Genomic DNA, 15,543 nt, shown 5'->3' on the forward strand with positions numbered 1-15,543 from the left:
ACTTTGTTTTATTGCACTTTAACACACATTTTTTTCAGAAATGGTATTAAGTTTCTTTACATTTTGTATTGTTTGTTCGCATTTCAATCCCAGAAAGCCCTAATCTTAGACTTAGAGATTAGAAAGATTTTTGTATCAAACAACGTTTTTCAGAAAAGAGCAAAGTGGTTTGGTTATCAGTATGTAAAAAGGTAGCAATTTCTGAAGAAAATGGTAGCATTAGAAGTAAGAAAACTTGGAGAGAGTGCATTGCATATGGTAAGAATGAGCTCTAGTTAAGGAAAGATAGTTTATATAAGAGAAACAGCATAAAAGAGAAAGGTGATGATGATGATGATGATCATGTTGATAATGATGATATTTATATATGAATATACGTGAATATATATATAAAATATAACATGAATTCTGAATATAAAAATATACTTTAGGATATATCAATGTTAATGCAGCCCCGGTGACAAACCAAGCTGCAGCTATTTTTTATCAAACCTGGCCCCAGTTTTAGTTTAGCCAGAGCTTTTGCGCTTAAGTCTTTTCGTGCTTGCCCACAGGTCTGCAAAAACTAAAAGCATTTTGTTTTAAATTGCATCAAAAGTTTTTTGTTCATTTGAACAACTTTTATGAAAAATGACTTTTTTTTTACTAGATCTTTGTTAAAATTATTTTATCTAGTATTTATTCAAAGCATTCATTTTACTAGTTTTATTTTAATTTATATAGCAGAAAAAAATGTATTTTTTAAATCGTGCAGGCTAACTTAAAAATGACCATCCTGTCAGCACTCTTTCGTGCGCTGGCATTAAATTTCAAACTTAGAAGACTGTGGCCCCTGTCAAATTTCAATTTTGGTCACTTACTAATTTTTACTTCTTGCACCTATAGGTTGATATTGCTAATGGTTAAAAAAATTTGTAAATTTTTTTGATTTTTTTAATAAATATTACAAAAAAACTAAAAGAAAATTTTTTTCAATTTAAAAAGTTAATTGTTTAAAAAATTAGGCAATTTGCAACCAATATTTATAAAATATATACAATTATCTTATTATTTAGTACCAAATAAAATAAAATGTTCTTTGCTTATAGAAAATATTACTTATAGAAAATTTAAAGTGAAACTGTACATATATATTTGTATATTACTTATATAAAAAAATGTAAATTTTTATGTTCTTAAATGTAGCCAGCAATATCGAAAAGACCTGCTTCTGCTTTTGGAATGTACTTAAGGGACAAAAAAGACTTGATAACAGAAAAAACTACCAATGATGCTTCCTATGAACCAATTTTAAAAAATGTAATGAAAATTGCTTCTGATATGTGGAAAAACGAACCTGATGCTTTGCACCAGTACTATAAGCAAAAGTTCACAGAAGAAATGAATGAGTATAAACAAAATTTACCTGTAAGTAAATTTTTGTTCTCTTTTTCTAAGTTTGTTATTACTATGGTTACCCTTTTGCCCTTTTGCCTGGTTGTCAGAATTCCTATAAAAATTTTTTTGTCAACACAAAAAAAAAACAACCAAAAAAATATATTTTATATTGAAGACTTGGAAAAGACTTGCATAGGTAGGGTGGTATCCAATTATCCAAAATTGAAAGCAGATCAACATGTTCATGAAAAATAATTGTGTTTTCAAAGAAACATAATAGCTGAAAGTTTAACAGCTATTATGATTCTGAAAGAAGTGAAGGAAAGTTTATTAGGCATGCAAATTTTTTATGAAAGTTTATTAGGTAAGTAAGAGTTTATTAAGTAACCAAATCAATTTTTTAACTACAATCATTTACTGGACTACATTTTTACTAACAGCTGAAATGAAATTAAAGTACAGAAGTTGAAAAATCCTGAAATGAAGTTGAAGTTGAATCTCAACTTCTTATTGTATCTCCATTATTTATCACTCTAAATTAAACAGAAAAGGAAAGTAACACATTTTAGTTACAACCAATAACTCCAGTTTTTTTGTCTACTACTAAAAAACTAATTTTATCCTATTGCATTTGTAGAGTCTGAAGATAAACTTAAACAGTGTATATTGTTATTTAACAATCTTTGGAATTTGTTGTATCAAGTTCTAAGAAAATCTTTGCTGAATTTAGTGCATTGTATTTTTACTTAAATAAAAAGACGTAGTTTATACCAGTGGTGGATTCAAATTTTTGTATAACAAGTTCACAGCCTCAAAACATTTAGAAACCAGTTGCACACATTTAACAAAAATTTTTACTTTCTCATAGCAATAATAATGGTAACCATTGTATTTTTAATAATCTGGAAAGATAACTAATACATGTTATGCGGTAAAAAAAAGTGTTTTTCAAAAAGTGAAAACACTAGTGTTTTCTTTTTGTTTATTTTGTTTGTTTTTTTACTTTTAAGCTCAAGTTGGAACACTTTTTGCTAATTTTTTTTATTTAAAGGATTATCCAAACTTACTGACATAGGCTTTTGTTCCCTACATATAATTCATAGTGCTTTCAAAATGAATTAAATCAACTGGTTGAGTAATTAAATTCTCCTTGCTAGAAGAAGCGAGTTGGAAACAAAAATGTAGCAAAAAGTTTGAGCAGTATTTGGGCTTCTGTTGTAAAAATTATCATTCATTGGGAGGTCCTGCCTAAAATTAGGTGCCATTCTAAAGTTGTTTTTTTTATTTTAGTATCTTTCCATGGTATGCCAACTTAATATCTTCCGTTTTTATATTTAATTGATTTTTATACAGCTACTATTGCTGCTTTCTCATCTACAGTCAAAGAACATTCTTGCTTACTTGGAACATCTTCAGTTTCCAAAAATTGTCAAATTATATCATCTATTGCTGTCTATTGCTTTTTTCATCTGTAATAAAAAATATATAAATGAACCTTGTATGAAGCAATTTTTCTTGAATGTTTCTATTTCTTTGTTTGTTCCAATTAACAGCTCATAAATTCCCAATGACTTTACATACTGAAATCTTCATGTCTACTTCGTAGTCTAAACTTTCGAGACCAAGTTCAATCAGCATTGTTTGAAACGTGTCAGCTTGATTATTTAAAATGCTGATGGTCACTTTCTACAATTTACCATTAAGTCCAAGTTTGCTGGCAATGCCGTTATTTACATAGGTCTTTGTGTTGGAAAAAACCGGGGCCCCGGCTTGGCAAAATTATGAGGTTTTTTACAACCCCGGCTAAACAATAATTCTTGCAGGGGTTATAAGCCAGGGCTAGGATATTTTATTATATATATATTTTTTATTATTGTTGTAAATATATATATATATATATATATATATTTTATTTTTAAAAAATTAAAAAAGATTTTTATTATAAAAATATATAATATATTTTTATTTTAAAAATATATAATATATTTTTATTTTAAAAATATATAATATAGTTTTTTTTTTTAAATATATAATATATTTTTATTTTAAAAATATATAATATAGTTTTATTTTAAAAATATATAATATATTTTTATTTTAAAAATATATAATATAGTTTTATTTTAAAAATATATAATATATTTTTATTTTAAAAATGTATAATATATGTTTATTTTAAAGATATATATTTTTTTATTTTTAAAAAATTAGAAAAGATTTTTATTATAACTATTATGAAATCAAAAATAAAACAAAGATTTAAAAAAAAAAGTAAAGATGCTACCAAAAATCATGATGTCTCTTTCAAAGACATTGTTATTTAAAGATAAAAAAGTGAAGAACTTTCTGAAACAAAGTTTGCCACTAATGAGGAAATTATTTTTAATTTTTATTACAGGTATGATTAAAACATTGAATTGATTAAAAATAATTATTCAATATATTAACCAAGTAATTAAATTTCAGTTTAAAAAACAAAAATTATAAAATCTAAGTTTAATCTTAATAACTCAGGAGTCTGTTAGGCAAAAAAACTCCTGCCAAAACTTTGATTGGTTGTGCTTCCCAAGATAAAATGATGTCAGCATGCTCTAAACAAGCAATATGTCCCACAACTTCCTTCTTTTTGTTATAAAGAAACCCTAGACTGATGGAGGATATGACAGCGGCATATTTCATGACAAGCAAATCAGGTTTGCTAAATAATATATAGTTATTGTTTTTGTATATTTATCAAGTTTTAATTTTGGTTATAACATTTTGTTAACTTGACTCTTTTTACTATGCCTCTGATATGAGGTTACATAAATATGAGGTTACATCAGAAAGTTTTAAAGCAATTAGAAAAAAATTCAATAAATGTTATGGTTTTTAGGAAACTATTGAATGATCTAGGTAAAAAATGGGCAGCATCAACAAAAAATAAAAAAAATAAAAAAGGCAGCACAGCTAGAAATTTTTATTAATAATTGTCAGAACAATGTGAGGTCTCTTCCTGTCAGGATTACGACTATTCAGCAAACAAAATTAAATCAGGTACTAGTGCTTCAACAGTATTATCTAAAAAAATTGCAAAAGAAATTGCAATTACAGGTGTTTCTAAAAACATTTATAATTCCACCATCAGACACGCGAAAAAGAAAGCAGTAAGTACAATTGCAGCTAAATATTGAGAAGATATAATAAAAGCTGCAATTCAAAGTAAATTTCCAATAATAGCGTACTTTGATGGAAAAATTTGACAGGATTTTACTGATGGTACAAAACAAATTTGCTGTTCTTGTAAATATTGATGGTGATTTAAAACTTCTTGGCATTCCCCTAATGGAACACCGTACTGGAAAATGTCATCATAGTATTATTAAACATTTTGGATGAGTATAGCTACGAACTTATTTAAAGGGTCTGTGCTTTGACACAACTGCAACTAATACTGGAAAGCACAAACATTAAAATTCTGTCAGGTAAAACTTATGCAACTGAAAATCTGATGTTCAAAGTTTTCCAAGAACTTGAATGCAACAAAGGAAACTATGGATAAATCAAAGTTCAAAAGGTTTGACAAATTGCAGTTAAAGGAGCGAATCTAGGAAAACAGATTGAAGAAACTGTTTAATTTCGCAAATATGCACTTGCCAATTTAGTATTTCCAAGAAGTGATTATAAAGAACCAGTAGTACTTACACTCACCTACTTATGTCCAGATGTAATGTTTATGCTCCCAGATCAGTTTATCATGCACGTTTTATGGCAAAGTCTATATATCATCTTAAAAGATAAAGTAATCAGTTGCCCAATCAGTTGACGGCTAGTTTACAAAAAGAAATCAGTAGAATGGCAGAATTTGTTTCTATATTTTATACTGTGTGGTGTGTGCCTTCCTCTTTTGTTTACTCTGCATCTTTTCAAAATATAAAAGCATACTGGTCCAGTACAAAAGTTCAATGGAGAGACATACATGGTATTTGAATCAAACCTTGATTCCATTAGGAGAGCTTTTCTGTTCTTGCACTCATTTACTCTCACCAAGGCCTGGTTATAGTTTTACAAACCGTTTTTGAAAAAACAAATTTCTTGATTATTAACTTATTTATCATTGTTGACTTTAATGTCATTATATATTTTTCTCAGATGAATTTTTTTTTTTAATTTAACTATCCAAGTGACATAAGATTGAGCAAAATAAAATTGTTTCATTACAACGCATTTTCTATATGATAATCTAATCAAACTTTATGTAAAAATAAAACTTCATGGCAGATGGTACATAAACAATCTGTAAAAAAAAATAAGTATAATGGGTGGATGAGGGGACAAAACAAACCTACCGCCGCTTACTGCTAGCCCTCCTATAGGGGTCCTAATATTAGAATTTATTTTTAAAATTGAATTTTGGCTTAAGTTAATCTTCATAAACAAGAATTTGATAAAATTTGTCTTGGAAAGTTCGAGAGATAAAAAAATTGGTCAATTAATATATCCGTAAAATTACCTAAACTTAAAATGTTTTGCTCATTTATCCAAATCAATGCACTTTTTTGAAAACTTTATTTTCCAACCAATTCTAAAATAATATAGATCTTTTAGAGTTCATTGAAAAAAAGTGGGGGTTTCCGGGCACAAATAGTAAAAAAAGGAACTTTAAAAATGGGTTTCGAAAATTTTCAACGTAAAATCAAATTAATCTGACCAGTCAACTAACCCATGTGGTTTGGATTTAATTTGAAAAAATTGTTGGAAAACAACACACTCTAATATATATATATACACACACACACACACACACATATATATAATATAAAATAAATATATAATATAAGATAAATAAATATATATTTATGTATATATAAAACGTGGTAGTGGTAGAGCGCTCGCTTCATTAGCAAGAGGTTCCCAGTTCGATCCCCACCACGTCTCTGGTAGTACCGCGCTCAACTTGTTTCTCCTTGCAGTGGCCTTGTTTGTCAAGGTTCGTGTTTCGGAATTATTGAGTTTAGAGAGGGTTAAAACCACTTTTAAGAAGCCTCATTGTCTGTAGTGGCCTTCTTAGCCTTGGGGAGGTGAATTAAAAAATATATATACATATATATAAATATATATTTCTATATATATATAAATATATTTATTTATCTTATATTATATATTTATTATATATTATGTGTGTGTGTATATATAAACAAATACACCTATAGCATCACTTACGGGGACAGATTTTACAAAAAAAGGAACACTTACTGAGACATTAGCATTATTGGGGACATTTTAGTGTACCCATTAATTTTTAGTCCCAGTGAGCATCTTTTTTTTTTGTAAAAAAAATGTCACCATAAGCAACTTTCATAGAGAACGAAAAGTATATACATCGACTATCAAATAGCCTGACTCACAGCAGAGTGCTGCTATAACAACTGAGGGTTTGGTATGGGTCAGCATCAAGGTCAGGCTTAGGGTTAGGGTTACAGTAAGGTTTAAATATGGTTATATTACTGTAATTAATTATTTTTGTAATAAAAATAAAAATGAAATATAATATACAATAAATAAATATAACAAAAATAACTATAAAAAACATATTTTTATAATAAATATGTATAAATAAAAATAAAATATGATAAGAATTAAAAAATAATTATATTTATGATTAAAGTAGTATAGAAAAAGGAGAAAAAAAACAACAAAATGGGAACAAAAAAAATATTTCCTCGTAAGCGCCGACTAGGTGTGTATTTATATTAGGTATCTGACAAAGAAACTTTTTTCAAAATTTTAATTTTCCTGATGTTGCATTTGATGAACTTTTACCAATAGATCACTGTTTTGAGGTTTATTTCATTGGATCACAAAAAAACCTCCCGCACCTAGCACCTCACTACTTTTAACTTTTTCGATTTTTCACTTGATTTTGTTCCCAGTTCTTACTTCCTTATGCTTGACTTTGATTTTTAAAACTGTAAATATATAATATTGTATATTGTATAGTTGTTCATATCATTCAAACAATTTTTGTTTATTCGCAGTATTAATTTGCAAGATCTGCTGTTTAGTGCTTCTTTTTGAAAATATATCCTTTAAAAGGATATATTTTCAAAAAAGTGGAAGCAGCTGGTGAAATATGGACACAAAATTTGAAATCAAGCACGAAGCGCCGTCCTAATATACCACAGGTAAAACAGGATATGAGCGACAAATTGTGTAAAATGCCTTCCAACAGAGATATCGTTGGAAGATTCTTGGGACTCTTTGATGAATTGAAAGGATGACATGATCGACTAACAAAAATATCCAAGGAATTGATGAATCTTTGGCAGAAGTTTAATTTTCCTGTTCTTTCCAAACAACAAATGTCTGCTAATATTGACAAACTTATCACATCATTCGAGAAACATAGAAAGCGACCAAATGCAGTATTTGAAGAAAATCTTGCTCATCTGTTCGATATAACAAAACCAGATGGAAATTGGCTTTGTAGTGAGGACAAACAACTGTACAAAGTACAAATTGAATCAGATGGCAGGGTGGGATATACAGCTATGAAAGTGGCTCCTATGTCAACAATCCATCCATCAAAAGGGGCCAAAAGCACATCAGAACCCTCGACAAACCAAGCGGTTATCTCTGTACCACTTTCCTGCGATAGTGAGGATTTTGAGGAAGGAAGCAGCAGTGGTGACTCGGAGGCAGTTCCAGGAGAATCTCCCAGAAAACGTGCAACACGCCAGTCAACTAAGTCTGCTGCCAAACTAGTGTCTAGTCAGTCTTTGTGATGATGATCCTCAGCCAGACTTTGAATCATCGTTCTTTTTGAACGATGCTTCAAAGTCTGGCTGAGGATGGAGTTTGTGTCCCAACACCATCACAGTCTGGAGTCTGGCGTCGAACAATCAGAGATGCAGAACAAGTTAAGAACCGCCCCATGGAACTGATTTCTGAAAAGAAATTTTCTTTGGATTTTGATGGTAAGAAAATTGACAAGACTGAGTACCAAGTTGTGTGCTTGAAAAATGACAAAAGAACATTAAAACTTGGCATTTTGGATTGTGACAGTGGATCCTCTGCAAACATATATAAAGCACTACAGGACCTACTTGATGATTACAATGCATGGAACAGTATTCAGATGATCATCTCTGACACAACAGCTGTAAATACTGGTGGCAAGAATGGAGTTGTAGCCAAGCTTCAGAAAGCATTTCGAGACAAGGGATTCGATGAACCTCAATACATCCGCTGCCAACACCACATTCTTGATCTTGTTCTACGACATGTGTTAGATTTCTTTTTTCCTATACAGTCACAGTTGCCTAACATTAACTACAAGTTTATTGATGAGATTATGGAGCATTATGATGATTTAAAAAATCCCTACAAGGGCACAGTAATGGTAGCAGAGTATGAGAACCTTGGCTGGAGAGATGACTTTAAATTTCTTTTTCAGCTTTGTGAAGCATACAAGTTTTACAAAAATTAGGAAAAATGGCCTCGTATCAAATGGCACAAGCTGCCATCACTGCACATTGCCAGGTGGAACTCAAGAGGCATTTTTGCGCTTATTGCATTTTTCATTCTTCTAAACTGGCGAGAACAGCTGAGGATAACTTGCGATTTCGTTGCAACTGCATGGTCGCGGGCCTGGTTTTCAAACCAGCACTATGCAGAGGCGGCTTATGAAGACCTGCTGTCAGCAATATCCCAACTTAAGTGTTCCAAAGCTGTGAAATGCTTATCTACCCACTGGAAGAAGGAACCATCAGTGCTTGATGTGCCTCGATCTAACATAGTAGCCGAGAGAGCTTTAAAATTGATGGAGGACATTCGTTCTTCTTGCAGAACAAACAAATATCTTAACTGTAAATTTATTAATACTAATACACAATTCTGAAAGATTATTAACATCACTACAATAGCTGTAGGACAGTGTAGGTACTCATTCTCATGTATTTCTCATGTGTATTGTATATAAAGCTGACATATTATAATTAATAGCCTTTGGGCGGCTATGTGTTGTATTGTTAAATATGAAACTGTCTTAGGTGCAGGAAGTTTTTTCAAGGTATGGTGAAATAAATGTCATTTCTGTGATTTATAGGCAAAAGTTCATCATTTAGAACCCCAGGCTAATTGATTTAAAATTTATCATATACCTAATATATATACATATACATATACATATATATATATATATTAGGGCTTCTCATTTCCCGCAATTTTCAAATCCTGGGATTCCGGGATAAAAAATTTTGTATTCCCGGGATCCCGGCAATTTTTTATAAGCACAAATTAAAAGAAAAAATTATCTTATAAATATAAAAATAACACAAAAATCAAAAAATACAAAATAATTATGAAAATAAAATAAACAAAATAAAAACAAACTTCATGAAAGTTATTATAATTAATTATTTTTAAAAAAGTTTTTTAAAAAGCACAAATAATTAATAGAGTTATCACTTAATGATGACCGCATTTTTGTGACAAATAGACCAGCAGCATAAAAAGCTCTTTCAGATTCAACCGAAGTCGATGGGATGGTCATCAAAGCATTAAATAATTTGTCCAAATTACTGGTGCGCTTTCCGGTAATTTCGAAAATATTCATTTCTTTTATGATGTTTTTAACATCATAGGAAATGTATTCTGCACTCTCGATTCGCGTTACATTCAAAATTGCATCATCCAATTTCTGTTGGAGGTTAGAAGACCTAGTTAAGTGAATTGGCTCTTCCAACATTAAAGCACCAGCCTCATCATCACTACTATTAATTATTTCTTCGATATCAGCAGAAGTACTTCTTGCGCCAGTATTCGAATCCGAAATAAAAAGTTTAGCAAATAATTTCTTAGCTGTAGAATATAATGCAGATTTAGAAGGCAATGTCATTACCGAATCTATTTCCGATGGATATTGATAATTTTTCGGATTATTTAAATATTTTACTAAACCAACTAAATTTTTATTCCGTCGTTCGACTACTCTCTGTTGCACAGATTGAAGCATTTTAGAAGAAAAACTATTTTCATTCTTGCTCAAGTCATCCAGTATGAATAATAATACACCCTCTGCTTCAAGTAGTGTGGCGTTTCTTCGGCCAAGTCTTTCAATGCCAATTTTTAGTGGTTGCAACGCCGTTATTACAACGTTAATTAGTAAATATTCTTGCTCCGAAATGTTGTCAATATTAAGAGTTCGCAATTTTAAGTCCATTAAGGCTTTCAATATACAAGTTTTTAAGGCAATAAATCGTTCGAGCATTGCAAGAAGGCTGTTCCACCTTGTTTTTACATCCAGTATCAACTTAAGTTCTTTATTGTACTCAATTCTAACGTATTTTTGGAGAATTTCATTTTTAAGTGATGATTTACGAAACATTCGCACCATTTTTCAGACTTTCTGAATTATTTGAGCAATACTAACATTATCTTGTAGCTCATCATTGAATTCTACGTTTCTTAAATTAAATAAATCACCGTATTGACTTGATTGACAATCAAATGAAGTTACATACTCGCTGTCGATCTCTTCATTCTCGTTCTCACTCTCATCATCTTCACTATTATTGTCTTCTTCCAGATTTTGACTATCAAATTCGTTATGCTCACTATCTGATGCATCTAAAATTCTAGCTTTTTTGTAGAGAACATCACAAACTGATAAATGCAGACCATGTGCATAGCATAATTGGTGCTCAATACCGCTTAAAATTTTTTCATAACTGATGCACCGTCAGTTACACTAGAAATTATATGGTTCTTTGTAGATAAATTAAATTCCGATAATTTAGTTTCAACCATATCAACTATTTTTTCCGCAGGAAGTGCACCGAATATTCTAATCATGCCCAGGTTCCAAAACTTAGTTAAGGAATGCACATTTATATTCATATAGCGACGGTTTTTTAACGAAGTGTATTCGTCCATCGAAATAGAGAATCTTGTGCCATCTGAAATTAGCATAGTCATTTCCTTAATCACAACTTGTTTTGCTAAATGGTATTGGCTTTTTACCATACTCATAACATGTGAAGGGTTTTTAGGTAATATCATACCTTTATCAGATAAAGTTTTTCTTATATATTCAGATTTTGTAATGCTATTAATAGAAAATCCATCGACAGCAGCCATCTTTGAAACAATTTCTTCAATAGATTTCTCTTTTACAAACGAAGTGATTTTACGTTGGACATTTCCTAATTTAAAAGCTGTGTTTTCTTCATGTGGTCTTTTCTTATTAACTTCAATTTCAATTTCCTTGTGAACATTTTTTAAATGACAAAGAAGTCCACTTGTAGAGAATCCTTTACACATTATTGTTGCTTTGCATTTATTGCAAATAGCTGATTCTGTTTTTTTTTCGCGTGTAAAATATTTCCAAGCTTTTGATCCACTTTCACTTGCCATGATAGGGTTATCTAATTTGATATTTTACATTATAGCAATGAAAAATGAATTAAATACTGCATTAAAAAAAATTTGTTATAAAAAATTTAACAACTTACAATTTGCTTTCTTATCCTGAAACTTCGATTAAATCATAAAAACAAGGCCAATAAATCAATTAATTCTATCTAGCTAATATATAAACCTAAACGAAAATTTATTGCCACCTATATTATGTTTTTTAATTAAGCGAAAATCCCGGAAAATTTGGGTCGAAATCCCGGGATTGCGGGATGCAGTTTTACTACGTTTGAGAAGCCCTAATATATATATATATATATATATATATATATATATATTATATATATATATATATATATATATATATATATATATATATATATATATATATATATATATATATATATATATATATATATATAGACACACAAACACACACACATAATATAAAATAAATATATAAGATAAATAAATATATATTTATATATATGTATATATATATATAAATATATTTTTATTTATCTTATATTATATATTTATTTTATATATTATATATACAACCTCGGAATTAGGAAAATTAAGGTCGGCAATAAATTGCTAACATCAAACTGTTAAAGGTCGGCATCAGGCCGGCAAAAAAAGTTTGACACAAAAGGGTTACCATAAAACGTAGAAATGAATTCGGCGATTTTTTGCTGACCTCAAAAATTTTTAGGTAAGCATTGCTGAATCCCACTCTAATTCCGAGAGCTGTATATATATACACACACACACACACACACACACACACACACACACACACACACACACACACACACACACAGAAGCATCCAAAAGTTTTTAGACAAGCAAAAAAATTTATATTTTACTAATATTTCATTGCATACACCACTAAACCCATTATATTATATACCAATTAAAAGGTTTTCAGGTTAACAATTATATTTGGATCAAATAATGATTACTTAATTAACATTTTAAAATCGGTTTACAAAATAACGATTTTTGATAAGTTCAAAAGTTTGCGGACAAGCAAAGCTTTTTCAAACATTTTTCTACAAAAATTGCTAATTTGCTGATTTTTTAAACAAATACTTTGTGGAAACAATTTAAAAACTTTATTTATAAGTGATTGAGATCATGGGACCTAAGAAATGTATCTCATCCCTAGTGAAAATAATGATCTCGAGATCAGTTCAAAATGGACATTCATTTTATAAAACAGTTCAGCTTTATGGAGTTGGTAAGTCACAAGCTTTTTATCCTAATAATAGAAAATCCCTGTTTGACAGCTGTTGATATAAACGTACAAATGAGTCATTTCTATGGAATGAATTGTAGTATTGCTAGTATAAAACGTCATGCCAATTTATTGGAAATAAATAAAAACAAATACTAACTGCCTACCGTAAAATATGGAGGAGGTAATGTAATGGTTTGGGGATTTTTAGCCAGGATGGAGTTGGTCCGCTCCATAGAATTACTGAGACTATGAATCAAGAAAAGTACAAAGATATGTGCAAGACTATTGTATTACCTCATGCAAAGGATAAAACGCGTCAAGGATGGATATACCAACAGGTTAGCAATCCCAAACATACAGCCAAATCAGTTTTAAAGTTTTTCAAAAAAAGTAAAGTTAATGTTTTGAAGTGGCTATCCCAATCACCTGGCTTAAATGCCATTGAACATCTATGGGAACATGTTGACCGTCTAATGAAAGAAATTAAGCCTACAAATCATGCTGATTTATTTAATAAATAAAATAATATTTAATAAAAAGTAAAAAGAAAATACGGGACTCAATTTCCATTGCCGTTTGCATTAATTTAGTTGACTCTATGTATCATAGATACCAAGCCATTCTTGATTGTAAAGGATATCCTACTAAATACTGATGTGATTTTGATAAATTGTGATCAAATATTGTTGAAAAATTGTGTAATTTTTAAAATAAAAATATATAAAAAAAAACTTTTTAAAAAAGACATTTTTAAAAATGGACTAAAAAGTAAAAAATAAACTATTTCACGGGACCCAAGAATTTTGTGTGTGTACACAACCTAAAATATCCATTAAAGTCAATGACTGAAAATGTTGGGCAACTAAGTACAACTCATTCTTACATACACAAAGTTCTTGGCTCCCGTGAAATAGTTTATTTTTTACTTTTTAGTCCATTTTTAAAATGTTGTTTTTAAAAAGTTTATTTTATATATTTTTTTATATATTTTATATATTTATCATATATTTTTTTTATTTGTCAACGGGGATTGTATTTATTTACGCTAAACTAAAACGCTAAAAGTTAGCTGTTTATTGTTTGTTTTAATTACTTTTCTTAACGCTTTCTTTTATCTACGCTAAACTTAAGACTTTTTGCGTTGTTTGTTTAAATTACTCTTTTTAACGAATTCTTTTATTACCGCTGACCTCGTGTTTGTTTTGCGCGGACACCTAAAAATAAAAATAAAATAAACCGACAAGAAAACAAGTTGAATAAAATGTTGTAAAAAGCGCTTTTGTCCGCAAATTTTCGAACTTATTAAAAATCGTTGATTTGTATAATAATTTTTAAATGTTAGTTAGATAATCATTGTTTGTTCAAAACATGATTGTAAATCATGATATAGATTTCAGCAATTTTGCTGAAATCTATATCATGTAACCAGTGGTAAGATGCGCAAAGAGCAGCTGCATCGATAGGCATTAAAATGTAAAAACCCCCAATTTTCGACTTGAGCGGTGTTGTAAGCTAACGGACGATATAAATTCATTCATCCCTAATAATTATCGTTATACTCATCGCTATTAAATATCATTTTGAAATATTTTTTTTTATAAACTTAACTAAAAAATGTCGTATGTATTAAATTTTTATCTAACTAGGTTATACGGAAGCGTCCGCCAGCTCCCTTCATTATGTTTTCCAATGACCAATCAGAAGTATTGCGACTCGAATATCCTGATATTACCGAGAGAAGTAAAGTAATTTCTAAAATGTGGAAAAATCTTTCTCTTAGTGAAAAACAACGCTATGAAAATATATATAAAGAAAAAATGATTGTTTACCAGGATTGCCTAACTGATGAAGATAAAGTAGCGATTAAAGAAAAAAAAGCACGATCAATCAAGCGGAAAAATCTTAAAGAGAAAAAACGGTATAGTGAGGAAGGTCTTTTGAGTCGCCCTGTTCATCCTTCAAATTCGTGGGTGTTATACATTAAAGAAAATTTGCAATCAGTTCCCAAGGGTGAAAACAAGTTTGCCTTTTTGAGTCAACGATGGAATGGATTAACAGCTGATGAAAAAGCTATTTATGAAGAAAAGTATAATAGTTTAAAAACTCAGTATGACAAAGACATAAATCAATGGCAACAGAAGTATACATAAACAATAATCTCTTCAAAAGTAACAAAAAACTTCTTATATATTTTAATTTTGTCTTTGTGTTTCTTTTTTAAATATACTCTTCACATATATATATATATATATATATATATATATATATATATATATATATATATATATATATATATATATATATATATATATATATATATATATATATATATATATATATATATATATATATATATATATATAAACGGTTTTCTCTCTAGTTTCTAGTAGTTTGACTATCATCATTATAGTTTTCTATGTTTTTCTTTTGTTAAAGCATCCTCAAAACTTTGTCGGAATAGTCTTAAGGGATGAAGCTATATAATAGAGATGTTTATAGAACATGTAAACTATGAGTTGTTTATATGT

General features: G+C 29.4%; 1 protein-coding gene across 1 annotated transcript in view; it reads left to right on the forward strand.

Moving 5' to 3' along the window:
• The window catches only part of LOC100199740 (transcription factor A, mitochondrial), a 46,787-nt gene extending 31,582 nt beyond the window's left edge, over window positions 1-15,205 (forward strand). Inside the window, exons 2-3 of the mRNA XM_065793261.1 lie at window positions 1,186-1,407; window positions 14,662-15,205. Coding sequence (XP_065649333.1) covers window positions 1,186-1,407; window positions 14,662-15,165 — 726 coding nt within the window. The 3' untranslated portion in view covers window positions 15,166-15,205. The remainder of the gene's footprint in view (window positions 1-1,185; window positions 1,408-14,661) is intronic.
• The last annotated feature ends 338 nt before the right edge of the window (window positions 15,206-15,543 follow it).

The sequence above is a fragment of the Hydra vulgaris genome, chromosome 03 (genome assembly GCF_038396675.1).
Source record: "Hydra vulgaris chromosome 03, alternate assembly HydraT2T_AEP".
In the NCBI taxonomy this organism is placed as follows: domain Eukaryota; kingdom Metazoa; phylum Cnidaria; class Hydrozoa; order Anthoathecata; family Hydridae; genus Hydra; species Hydra vulgaris.